This window comes from Acinonyx jubatus, chromosome C1, assembly GCF_027475565.1.
Source record: "Acinonyx jubatus isolate Ajub_Pintada_27869175 chromosome C1, VMU_Ajub_asm_v1.0, whole genome shotgun sequence".
Taxonomy (NCBI): Eukaryota; Metazoa; Chordata; class Mammalia; order Carnivora; family Felidae; genus Acinonyx; species Acinonyx jubatus.
In genome coordinates this window covers 148261249-148275429 of record NC_069381.1, presented here as the reverse complement: position 1 = coordinate 148275429, position 14181 = coordinate 148261249, and the positions used below count along the sequence as shown (strand labels likewise).

Here is a 14181-nt window from a genome sequence, read left to right as displayed (position 1 = left end):
GTTAGCAAATAAAAAAATACATTTGAAATTTAAAGCCACTAGTTTACAAAGTTTAATAGTTCTAATAAAACATCGGCTTGTTTCTACTTCAAATTACTGATAGGTTTATATAGGAGACTGTGGATAGATTTAATGATGTTAGCCTATCACTGTTCAAGTATTAACATTTAAAAATGTAATATTTAGGGGTGCCTGGGTGGCTCAGTTGGTTAAGCATCTGACTTCGGCTCAGGTCATGATCTCAGTTCGTGGGTTCGAGCCCCGCATTGGGCTCTGTGCTGACAGCCCAGAGCCTGGAGCCTGTTTCAGATTCTGTGTCTCCCTCTCTCTCTGCCCCTCCCCTGTTCACGCTCTGTCTCTGTCTCAAGAATAAATAAACATTTAAAAAAAAGTTTTTTTAAATGTAATATTTAAAAAAAATAAAGCTTCTAGTTGTTTTGTAGGTATGGACACAATAATGAAGAACTAGGAAAAAGTACCAAGGTAAAGTTTTAATAAAGACATTGTGAACAGTTTTAAAATAATGAAGCCCAGTGAAAAGGGAACTAAAGTAGGCCAATAGATTTGGCAATTTGAGCAATTCCAAAATAGTAATGCAAGAGGCCAGTATATAACCTCACAAGAGTCGATAAAGGAAGTAGAATCTTTGAGTATAAGCTGTTGCTTTAGAAATTTTAGAAATAAATGTAAGAAAAGGCTTAATGGCAGAATGCAGTGAAGTTTTGTTGTTTCTGGATACAGAAGACAAACATTTTTGTAGGCAGAGAAAGGGGTCAATTGAAAAGAGCAAAGTTTCAAGAGGATGGGATCAGAGAATAAGTGGAAAGATTAGCCACGGAGAAAAGAAAATCACTTAATTTCAGGGACAGTTAAGAGTTGTTAAGATGAAGAACTCTGTTCTGTTCGTAGTCTCATGTTTTAAAAGGGCCATCTGCAAACTTACCAGCAAGTATTCTGCCCCTATTTATAACGACATTATGACTTTTCTGTTAAATAGTAAGAAAGTAACATTCCCCATTTATTTTTGGAGGGATAAAGCAGCTTATGTCTCCTTTTTTACTTTTATTGGCTACTATCCATTATTGAATGGAAAGAGTAGTTATTACCAATCCAAATATCTTTGTCTTTATTAAAAATAAACAATACACAACATTTTATTCCTGTTTATTGAAAAGTAACACACATTTGTTATGATAACATTATTTGTTATTATAACACTTGTTGCAAAAGTAACACTTAAGTATTTGTCAAATAAGTCTAGAACAAGAGTAAAATAAAATGTTAAGAAAAAAATTAATCATTGCACACTAGTATTAGATAAAGGAGATATCACAGAAATTAGCACTCCACAAATTCTCCCTTAAGAGTTTGTCATCTAACTGGGAAGATGAAATACATACATGAAATAACAGATTCTCAAACAACATATTTTTAAGTTCAAAAAAGAATACAGAGGACACATGAGGCGATTAAGTATCAGAAACCAAGGAGAAGTTATTGAACCAAACTTAAGTTTTTCACTTACTGCAAAGGTTTGCAGTGGTCACTGAGATACAATATAGCTCAATCTGTGGTCAATAAAACCTTATTTCACGTCCAGAAATTTCCCAGCATGGATTTGGATTTCCAGCATGGATATATAATTTATTGCATCTAATGCTTAAGAAAAATTACTTTGGTATTTAAATTTGCTGCAACTTCCACTAAGGCAAAAAAAGAAAAAGAATTCTACTAAGGCAATTACCATTGCCTACATTTTGCAGGTAAAATTGCAGTACCTACATACTACCTCAGCTCACTTCTGACACTTTCATATGCCTTAATGTTGTTATTGCTCATTTCAGAATACATTAGGGAATTCTAGAAGTTATCTAGAATACTTATAAAAGTATGGACACAGCTTTGGAAGGGTCAAATTCAGAGAGGCTCAGGCCTCTTAGAATGGATTACACAGCTCTTACAAAAATGAAGAATCATAAAGAAACATGCTGACAGTAAATGAACCTGAGAAATATTCAACACTAATAAAAGTAAAAACAGCTGCTGTCTACACAAGGATGCAATACAGAATCACAAAATGATTCCAGTTTTCTAACAGGAGAAAGTTTATTAGTAGAAGCCGTAATAGATCTACTCAAGGAATTTGGGTAAAAGTGTCTCCACACTGAAAATACCATGAAATCCCAAACAAAACTTTCTTTCACCAAATACAGACTACTTTAAATGAAGGAAGACAAACTCACTGCCAGTGATACGGAAATGAGGGAAAGCTGGTAACTAAAAAAAAGGGTTATAAAGATAGGTTATAAAAATATTCTCGGGTCTACAAACCAGCCCCAACAGAAGACAAAAATAATAATAATAATAATAATAATAAATAAAAATAATAAAAAAAATATTCCCAGGGGTGCCTGGCTGGCTCAGTCAGAAGAGCATGCAAGTCTTGATCTCAGGGTTGTGGGTTCAAGCCCCACACTGGGTGTAGAGATTACTAAGAAAATAAATAAACTTTAGGAAAAAAAAATTCCCAAAATTTGGTCATTAAACAACATATTACATAAAAGTCTCAGGAAAAGAATAACACATAGTTATCACTTTTGTGAATGGAGGACTGGAAAGATAATCAGTGCAGAACTCAAAAAATGGCAAAAGTTTCTTCTTCAGATAAAAGCAGAATAAATACTTTGAGACAAAAAAAAAAAAAAATCTATCTACAGACTGTTTGCCCAACAGCATGAAGGTAAATATAGTATTAAAAGTGAAAACAAATTTAGTTTTAATAGGAATGTAAGAAACCGTATATACCAAATTTAAAAAACAAGAGATATTACATATTAATTCACCCATGTATCACAACTACTATAAGGAATCCATCAGTTTTAAAATTGTACATACAAACATTCTATGGGTCAGTTTTCTCAATGTTGCCAAGAGGATGCCATGTTTACTTTTTCATGTGCTACTTCTAAAATCTACATTGTAAACCCAGAAATAAGATATTTTGAGTCCTTTTTTTTTTTACTAAAAGGCAAGATTGACAATTCTCACATACACTCAAATTTTAAATTAAAAAGTAGAAAATTCTTATTCCTAGGAGAAAATAATTAAGATAATAGAAAATGTTCTCCACATGTTATTTACTGTTGCAATACAACAACCAGCAATAAGGTAAGCTTCTTACCATAAGGTTATCTGTGAGACAATTTCTTGGGAGTGATTTCTTTCTCTTTGGGTAACTAGAGAAAGACATGTAGTTTACACACAAAAAAAATACTAAAGGTCTATATATACTAACCTGGCCCAGTCCAGGCATACCTCCTCCAAGTCTAAGAAGTCTGTCCATATTTCTAGGAAACAGAAACAAAGGAAAACGTTCCTAAGCACAAAAGTGTTTACTCAATTGCTATCTATATAATTCACCTTCAGTCACTCAGTATGTCAAAAATATTGGTGGTAATTACAACACAACATCAGACTTCCTGTTAATTAACACCACATATTAATTCAAGAAGCTGTCTTCCATGCTAATTAACAGACCTTACTTTACTTGCTTTGGTTTTGGGTTATCCCCGATTTTAAAGACAAGCAATCTTAGCATACTTTCAAAACTTTGCTATCATTAAGTTAATTATATTTTCTCATTGTTATCTAATAAAGTACCCGAATGAGGAAAAAGTGCCTGAAATGCTTATCATATGTATGATTGAATTTCCTTCAATTTGTCCAGAGTATACAAATAAAAATCCTCACTTTTAAATTAAATTTTAACATCCTCATTAGTAAGTTCTGTGCTAATTAACTTACAGCTTGTCAGTTATCATCAAAACTACATGTGAAAGACATTGTGAGCAGATTATGGATCTCTGAATTAGCATCAAAGCCTTTTTTAAAATGAACTCATTATACTAAAAGAAATATTATAAAGTAAACATTAAAAGCATGAAGATAGTGTTCTAGAACCTACGCAGACATTTTGCATTATTTCAGATGTTGTGTAGACATATACCTTTTTCACTGAGGAAATTCAACTGCTGTCTCAATTATAATTTTAGAGTTAATCAACACAAAGATTAATTTTATCAATCTAGAATAACTATAGAAGACATTCTTATAAGCTTGAAAAACTCAGAAGAAAAATCAAAGAAATAGCAAGAGTACCAATATGGCCTCAAATGAAAAAAAAGAGTAACCAAATGATAAAAAATTAATATCAGTACAGCTAAATGTTGTTAAATGTTAAACATGGCAGTGAAGCACTTCTTCTACTTGAAAATCACTAGTGCCTTAAAATTTCCTTTTCTTTCTAAATATATGCTTTAGTGGGGCGCCTGGGTGGCTCAGTCGGTTAAGCGTCCGACTTCAACTCAGGTCACGATATCGCGGTCCAGGAGTTCGAGCCCCGTGTTGGGCTCTGGGCTGATGGCTTGGAGCCTGGAGCCTGCTTCAAATTCTGTCTCCCTCTCTCTCTGCCCCTCCCCTGTTCACGCTCTGTCTCTCTCTGTCTCAAAAATAAATAAACATTAAAAAAAAATTTTTTTTAATAAAAAAATTTAAAAAAATAAATGTATGCTTTAGAAAATGGTATTACAATTTATATTCTATATTAAATGCTAACAAATTAGTCATCTGTTCATGTTATTTTACTAGTTAGAACTGCTATACAAACTAAAACTTAATAATATACTCAAGATCATTACAGCCTAATCATTTTTGCTGAATCTTGCTAACAATTTACTTCTATATTTAACAATGTTAATACTCTAAACTTTACTCAAGTCCACATATAGGAAACTTGCACAAATGATATAGGCATGGAATCTTCACAAAGTGAATACTCTCCCGTAACCACCACCTAGATAAAGAAACAACATTATCAGCACCTAAAAACACCTGTCATGCCCCTTTTTCCAGTCCCTACCACCACGCAAAGATAGAATTCCAACTTCTAATGGCATAAACTAGTTGTTTTTGAATTTTATATAAACAATTTATAAACAACTTTATATCAACAAGTCTGTGAGATTCACAATGGATAAATTCACTTTAAAAAAAGAAAGGCACACAAGAAAACTTGATAGTCCAGATAAAATTTCTGCTTTACAACGTTAACACATCCTCCTAATAGCAACATTTACAAACAAAACCTCCATCAAATTCTCATTAAAATTCCTCAACTCAAATATAGCATTCAATACATGGCACTTTTTAAAGTCTATAAATGGGGGGTGGGGGGAACCTGAATATTTTAAAATATTAAAGACATTTCTCTAGAATATATTACCAAAGGAAAAAATTCTTTTGTACCATTTCTAGCTTATAAACTTAAAGAAGAAATGATAAGAAAACTAATAACATACAGTATACTTTAGACATTATATACATTCCAGGCCAAAGTCGATTCCCAACTGTGTTCAGTTTATCTATTTCCCCTGTGTTGTTTCTGATGACTTTACACAGACTCCAGATGCTGTGAATATACATGAGCGATGTGGGGAGCAGAGGGAAAGAAAATCTGGCAGGTCAAATTTGTGTTTTTAGCAAAATTAGATGTCTCAGCAAACAGGAAAAAATATTTAACTAAAACAGTTTAGATAACATAATGAGGTTTAACAAAAATATTAACATTTAGAAATGAAATACATTGATAAAGGTTCTAAATCACACTACTTTTTAAAAAAATTTTAATGTTTATGTACTTATCTTTTGAGATAGAGTGAGAGAAAGCAAGCCAGGGAGGGGCAGAGAGAAATCCCAAGCAGGCTCTGCGCGATCAGCATAGAGCCTGACGTGGGGCTCAAACTCATGAACTGTGAGATCATGACCCCAGACGAAACCTAGAGTCGGAGTCACCCAGGCATCCTAAATCACACTACTTTTTAAAAGAGTTTATAGAAAGCAAATAAGAACAAAAATGCTAGTTATCTAAATGACTTTCATGAGCTCTTAAATCTGGTCATCTATCACTTATTTATAATTTGATGTATGTTAAAAAAAAGGATACATTTTCTGTTTTTTTTAAAAGATACATTTTCATATATCATATCCTAAAAACAGTAGGCAAAAATTATATACATTCTTAATTCTCACCTGGTCAGTAACTACAACTCTTGTGGTGTTAAGCTTCAATTCGTTGTTTGACAAATTTCTTCTTAAGCTCCTGCTAATACTGACAGGTATAACTTTTCCCAAGTACTTTTTTTCTCTCTCTCTCCTAGAAAAGTAAATAAGATAAGATATGATTACTTTGAGAACTATGGAGGAAAATATGCCAAGAGCTTTAAACGAAGCAAAATTCCTAAAATTGAAATAGAACTCAAAATTGATTTTTAATCACCAACTTCAGAAGAATATGGAAGAAATAGCATCCCAGAGAGCAACAGAGCAAAGGATTGACCCCACATCCAAATTTTGTTCCTAAGTTTCTCTTTTGAGCAGTTTTAGTTATATGTAAGGACTGACATTTTATGACTTTTAGTCTTTCTAGAGGTGTTTCAAAGACCAGAGAAAACTTACTCATATTTTTAAATAGAACATTCTATTGTGCAATTACTATATAGGTCCACTGCACATTACATACAAACCTATGATGTACTATGGAATCTTAGTAATGTTATTTTTCCTATATTTCAAAGTTTGCTATTTCATTATCATAGGAATTTGTTTGTCATTTCTTAGTCAATTATTCCCAACTACACCAAAAAGACTAAAAAAAAAAAAACCAAGAAAATGGAAGAATAAGAATTATCCAAAATGATGCAATAGTGAAATACATTATTGCTATTGCTTCATCCTTCACTTCTTATTGTGCTGTCCAAAGCATTTACCACTTTTCAAAAACACATAAAGGACAAGAGACATCACCTTTGTAGTCTTTTTAGCTTTCATTTGAGCACAGCTAAGAATTCAGAACTTTGCATATTATACTCATAATGTCCAAGAGAAAACTGACAGAGAAAAAAAGTTTCGCAATTATTAGAGAATCACAAGGTGAATGTAAAAACAGGTAACATTCTAGTCTCTAACAATAACAATAAAATTGGTGGTATAAGCCAGGGTTTCTTCAGCACTATTGACATTTAGAACCAAATTTCTTGTTACAGGGGGCTGTCTTGTGCATTACAGGATGTTTTGCAGCATCCCTGGCCTCTACCCATTAGGTACCGTTAATACATACCAAGTCGTGATAATCAAAAATGTCCCCAGACATTGCCAAATGTCTGCTGGAAGGGCAAAAATCACTCCCAGTTCAGAACCACTGATATAAACAAAATCTCAGGCTATACATCTTCAAATGACAATACCCTAGATCTTCTCGATCTTAAGAACTTCTTAAGATCTTAAGATCTTCTCGAACTTAAGAACCAATCATCGCTGGAAACAGTTTGGGAACTCTTCAAAAAGTTCAACAAAGAATGATCATATGACCCAGCAATTCCACTCCTAGGTATATATCCAAAAGAACTGAAAATAGGTATTCAAAACAAACTCTTGTACATGCAGATTTATAGCATCACTATTCACAACAGCCCAACGATGGAATCAACCCAAATGTCCATCAAAAGATGGAAGGATAAACAAATTCACATGATGGAATATATGGAATATTATTAAGCTATAAAAAGGAATGTAGTACCATCACGTTATATTATGAATGAACCTCAAAACATTATGCTATATAAAAGAAGCCATGCACAAAGGTCACAAACTGTATGATTTCATTTACATTAAATATCCCAAATATATGAATCCATAGAAAAGGAATGCAGATTAGTGATTGCCAGAGGTTGCAGGAAAGGTGTAAAATGGACAAACTGCTCAAGGGGTAAGAGATTTTACTTCAGAATGATGGAATCGTTTTGGAACTAGATAGAGATGGGGTAGTTACACAACACTGTGAATGATTTTGGCTCAGGTCATGATCTCACGGTTGCTAAGTTCCAGCCCCGCATCAGGCTCTGTGCTGATAGTGCTGAGCCAGCTTGGGATTCTCTCTTGCCCTCTGTCTCTGCCCTCCCCTGCTCACTCTCTCTCTCAAAAATAAATAAACATTAAAAAAAATTTTTTTTAAGTGGATCAATGAGTGAACAATATTTCTAAGACTAAAAAAGAAAAATTTTCTCATCCGGTTGGGAATTCAACAAGAAGGACTTCATTACACACTATTTTACAACAAGAACCTGTTTTGCTAAGAGATGTATAATGATGTTGATGAAGCTCGTATGTGGACAAATGCTGAAGTGTCCACAAAGATGAACAAAAGTAAACAGATAATGTAGAATGAAAAAAAAATCACTGGACTAACTCTATTGGTGTTTATAAATCTTAAAGCAAAAAACATTTTGTGAGCAGAGATGATAGCCATCCTCTCTTCAATAAAATTATGAGCTATCAATGTTTTCAAAAGTATTGCAATTGGGAAATGGAAAAGTTCCAGAAATGGATGGTGGTGACAGCTGCACAACGTGAATGTACTTAAAGCCACTATACATCTAAAAATTATTAAAATGATAAATTTTATGTCATGCATACTTTATATGAGGGTTAACATCTATGACTCTGTGTTACAAGTGCCAGGACTCAAATCTTGTTTCTAATACTTACTAGCTCTGTGTCCTGGGGTCAGTTACCTCCCTGAGACTTAGTTTCCTTATCTGCAAAATGGGAATAAGGACAGCATCCACCTTATACAGTTGTTTGGATTAAAGAAGACAATGGACATAAACAACACTTAACATAATGCTTGACATATAGTGAGTAAACAAGGAGTGCTAGCAGCTCTCCTCAGCACCACTTTCCTTAGTATGGCTACAGTTCATACAACAAAGATTTTTCTTCCCACATGCTTTGCCACTTACTGAATTTCAAAACAATAGGTACATTTCACAGTACTAAATGAATTACACTGGAGAAGAGGGACTTGAATTTTGCAGATTTTAGCAAAAGGGTTTATAAAATTAAAGTGTTAAACTATAACATAAAAGACAATACTTCCAATTCTTCAAAATAAAAGCCATACAGGGGCGCCTGGATGGCTTAGTTAAGCGTCGGACTTCTGTGCTGATAGCTCAGAGCCTGGAGCCTGCTTCAGATTCTGTGTCTCCCTCTCTCTGCGAAGGAAGGACGGAAGGAAGGACGGAAGGACGGAAGGAAGGAAGGAAGGAAGGGCAGGCCGGCCATAGAAAACTCCTATGGATCTAAACCAAGTTTTTACACCTACCAAAAAGCAGAGGACCCCAAGAGCTCATTCACGATATGATTAACTTTACTTAAAACATTATCAGATAATATGAACAAAGCGTTTAGCTGTAACTAATATGTCATATATAATGTTTACAATCCAAATTGGTAACAATACAAAATAAGTATCAGTACTTTCAAAAGGTCGTACATCAAAAGTTGATGATTTTCGGGGCACCTAGGTGGCTCAGTCGGTTGGGCATACAACTGTGGCTCAGGTCATGATCTCAGTTAGTGGGTTCAAGCCCCACATCGGGCTCTGAGCTGACAGCTCAGAGCCTGGCGAATGCTTCAGATTCTGTGTCTCCCTCTCTCTCTGCCCCCACCCTCTGCTCATGTTCTGTCTCTCTCGCTCTCAAAAATAAATAAACATTTAAAAAAATTTTTAAATTTTTTTAAAAAGTTGATGATTTTCTACTTCTTCATCTCCCTAAGTTAGTATCTGGTTAGAACCTGATACAGTTAGATTGTTTTCCTGATGGAATTAAAATAAATCAATTCTCAAATACTTATAGGAAATGTATGGAACTATGAATAACTCTAAAAACAGATCCTTCAAAACTATCTTAATCCGGATTTGGAATGTGGCAATTTTTTAACTCTTCAATCTTTCACAAGGGACAAGGGACACCGTTTTCCTAGTAATTCATAAAATTCAACAAATCATGAAGGCCTTAGTTGTTCGAGTTTATCATTGCTTCTTAGTTCAATTTTCATTTTTTACTCCCCAATCCATGCTACAGTTACATTACTTTTCAGACTGATGCTAAATCCTTTACTCCATATTTGTGATCTCACTGTATTTCTAATTCCTCTACTCTGATTTGTGGAAAGTAATTGGAAATGTTTTTTACTTTCTTAAAGGCTTTCTTCAGTGGAAGAAACAGTCGATATTAAACTTTTAATTATATAAATAGGATTTTGAAAGCAAGATTTTTCCATTTTAGAACACTAAAGATGGAACTGTTACAAATATCTTTTCTTGTGCTGTCTCCTAATTACAACTTTCAATTAAACATTCATTAAATACAAGTTTCCCTCTCTTATCCAAAAGCAGAATGTTCCTATGAAAATCTTCCTAAGTGGAAATGGTATAAATCGAAGAAAACAGTTACCATTTAGTAAAAGCGAAAATCCTCTTCAGATTTCTATCTGTTAGCAAAAATGGGTATAATGCAGGTCTTCTGTAAAAGTGAAGTGGGGTAAAGCTAACTTTCAGATAGCAGGGAAAACCTGTACTACTTTGTGCATAAGGTGATACAGAAATAGAGCCACTAAGAAACTCAGTTAACTTTCACTGAAAGAATTTATACTCTATCTGGGGAGGCATGATATAAACCCATAAAAAAATACATATAGTGAAAGGCAGCAGGGTAGAGCCAGAAAGGCTCTGAAGGCTATCATACCTCAATTTGAATCTGGGCTTTATGACCTACTCTCCGTACGATGTGTAAAAAGTTACCTTCTTCTCGTCTCTAGACTTCATCCATAAAATGGGATAATAATCTACCTCTTGCAAATCAGTGTAAGAAAAAATACAAAGCACCTCTTATAGTGCCTGGAACATTTATAAGGTACTCAATAATTACTGCTATTGTTATGATCATCTTAGAGCCAGAAGCGATTTTTTAATCCAATTCTCATTTTACAGATGGGGACACCAAAATATCACAAAGCAGGATATGAATGTCAAAGGAGTGCAACAAACTGGGTATACGACAAGTTCATTAGTAATAAATCATGTGAATTTTCAGGTCAGACTTTCAGAAGTGGACACTGAATTATGAAATGAACACTCTATATAATGGAAAACAAAAGCACAATCTCTTGTTACTGATAATCAAACATAGGTTGTCAACCTACATACTAAAAACAAGGTTTACATCACAAGCATAAAAATAAACGCAAAAATAAGCTTTACATTAAAACAGCAAAATATTATTTACCAAGCAACCCTGAGGAGAAAAAACAATCTCCCAAAGTCAACAGGTGAGGCTTCATTGAAAGATGACTTCAAAACTGTTTTCTGACAATATCCAGGGTTTTCACTAAATATCACTTCACTGAACACAACACAACTGTAGTTAATGTCCCACTTCTGTTAAATTTGTTTAAAACATATAAACTTTAAATGAGCCAGTTGCTAGCCTTACTGGACAAAACAAGAAAGCCACCATTGTGTTAATTATCTCCACTAACATTGTATTCAGTTCTTTTTTGTTATTTCGACATTATAGTGACTGACTTATTCCTTTACTCATAAACATTAACTTAGTAATAAAAAACATTTTTGTAGCAATAAAAAAAAAAACTTACACCTTAGAACTGCATTTCTATGCTAATTTTTAAGGCTTCTTCCCTGCCTTTCCCATGAATCTTTATCAACTTTTAAGTTACCATTTTTTATTTCAAGACTTTTTCATTCGGTCACCAAATTTACATTCCAACTCTTCCGAAAAGTTTACATTTTTTTCTTCTCTTGACAGACACAAAAGTACGTCCCAAGGAAAAGTTCCAAGAGGTAACACAGAGCAGATTTCTACTTTACTGAAAACAGGAAATGCTACCTATTCACCAACAACTACTCAATTAGGACAAATTGAAAGTAAGCTAAAAAGCATAGCTGAAAAACCACACTTTGCTTTGGAAAGTTTCAAGGCTAAACACCAGTGCATCTCTGGGGTTTTTGTCCGGTTTTTGAAGGGAGCTGAAATCTTAACACTAAGAAAAAAAGGGGTCAAGGCCCATGGGTAGCACAAGTGATAAAGCAAGCATGCCTTCACTGAAAAAGTGAATTTAATTCTCTCTCCCTTGTTTCCTCTGCCTTCTTTGAAGTTTTTCAACACCGGAGTAACTATCAATAGAGCACACACACACAGAGGCCATACACAAGGATCCTCCTGGTGTCGGGAGAAGAGGGTCCCCCAAATGTGATGAATTCAGCGAAGCAGAAACTCCTGGAAGAAGGAGACTACATCCAGAGAGGCCCGAATAACCGGCGAGGAGTACGAAGGAGCCTGGACTCCTCCCTCAGGGCCCAGGCCTCCAGCGGCAACCCGGCTGGGCAACGTGACTCAGGAAGGCGCGGGGCCGGCGGCGGCCTAGCTCGGCTGCCTCCACGGACCTCCGTGGCCCTGCCTTCCCCGTCTTACCTGAAAGCGGGCGGGGACGGGAGGCCGCGGTCTGGATTCTCGTCTCCCACCTGCGGTGACGCGGAGACGGCGAAGACGGCAGCAGCTGCAGCGGCGACTCAGACTCCGCCGGGCTCTGGCTCCGCGAACCGGCGATGAATCAGCCCGATTCCATTCAAAAGAGTCGCCCGGGCCTCCGCGGCGAAGCACTTCCGGGTTCACTCCTCTGCTTCGGCTTCCGTTCCCCCGACGGCCAATTGGAGACGGCTCGGGAGTTCGGCGGGCGTCCCGGAGGCCTGCGCCACCCGGACGGCGCGGGCAACCCCGCTTCTCCAGGCGAGGCTGGGAGGGCGGGACGGAAGTTAGCGCCGGCGCAGCTCCCGCCCCTCAGACATTCACCCTTTTCTCCCCCCGCACCTTTTTCTCCCCTTCTCTTCGGGTCCAGGCCGCGGTCGAGCTCTGGGACGCCCGCCTACCGGGCCCAGGAGGTGACGGGCTAGGAAATGTAACTACAGGGTTGCAGAAACCAGAACCCCTTTCGTTTGGGTGTTCACCACGGTCCTACTCAAAAACTGAAAGGTTCGTTTGAACTCGGTCATCTGAGAAGCAGAAAAGGGAGGGGTGTAAAGAGAGGGGAAATCGGTCAGGGGTTCTTTTCCACACTGCAGTCTACCCGCCTCCTTGTTTTCGCCGCTTTCCAGGGATTGGATTTCAAGGAAAACCAACGTTTCCCAAATGTTAAATCCACCTATTTTAAGCCCAATTTACAGGGCTCAAAAAAAAAAACACTTACTGACGTTTCTCCATAGAATTAGCATCAATAACGTTTCACCCATTATCTGCTCTGTGCTAGGTTTTCAGATAGCAAAACCACCCAAGAAATGACTGATTACTGACGAATTTATATCATACTTCGCAACAGGCTCTGTTTAGGGCAACATGTTCACCAAGTCCCTCTCACTTTATCAAATATATTCCAAATAATGAGCATCTTTAAAGCATTCCTAAATCAAAAATGATGAATCCCCTGGATAGAGGGAAAGGAGGGATTACAGCATCTGAATCCAAAGCTACTTGAGTAGGCATAATTATACTGAATTTCCCTCTTAAAGATAGTCCATTTCTATCTAAACAAAACAAAACAAAAACAAAAACATGGGTTATTTTAACCATAGGTAATACTATATTTGGATCAACATCTTTATGTTTACCCCCAAACCTGTTCCTCTTCTATTTGCTTTTTTTCAGTGAATGAGCCTATCCTTCAGCTGGTTTCCCTAATCAGCCCTACGAGTTGACATTTCCCTCTTATTCACCTATTCCCACTGGCCTCCCAACTAATAACCCTAGAAATCATGAAGGATTTAAATCTATAAAAGACCTTTTCCCATCCACCACTCACCTTTTACCATTCCCTCTGCTTCAACCTTAACTCAAACCTTCATTACTTTTTTCCTAGAATGCAGCAATAATTTTAATCTCCCTGCCTTCAGTTTGTCCCCCTTCAATGCATTCTCCATTTAATTAACAGATTTTTTTTCAGCTACATAAGTACAGTCATGCCCCTTTGCTTAAAATTTCACCAGTGACTCCCCCAACAATCAATACAAAGGTCAAAAATCTCTCAACTTTGTTTAGAACACTCTTGCTTCCAGCCATACTAAAGTATTTAGCTAAGGAATGAGATGTCCATAGGGTCTATGAAAAACTGAGTCATTCCTGGGAATCTAGAAGGTAATATGCATGCTTAGGGCATGTGCCTACCTAGGGCCCTGTGAATGCTGGGAAAGACCTGAGAAGGCCCCGAGCTCTC

The 14181-nt window shown here is 36.3% G+C and overlaps 1 protein-coding gene across 2 annotated transcripts in view; it reads right to left on the bottom strand.

Moving 5' to 3' along the window:
* The window catches only part of PSMD14 (proteasome 26S subunit, non-ATPase 14), a 97905-nt gene extending 85390 nt beyond the window's left edge, over positions 1-12515 (bottom strand). Inside the window, exons 1-3 of one of the 2 annotated variants that reach the window (XM_015082816.3) lie at positions 12390-12515; positions 6088-6211; positions 3296-3347 (exon numbers count right to left, since the gene is read on the bottom strand). In XM_015082816.3, the coding sequence (XP_014938302.1) occupies positions 3296-3343 (48 nt within the window). In that variant the 5' untranslated portion in view covers positions 3344-3347; positions 6088-6211; positions 12390-12515. Of the gene's footprint in view, positions 1-3295; positions 3348-6087; positions 6212-8601; positions 8623-12389 lie in introns of those variants that run through there. The other variant, XM_053215163.1, reaches the window with a different exon arrangement.
* Positions 12516-14181: the final 1666 nt, after the last annotated feature.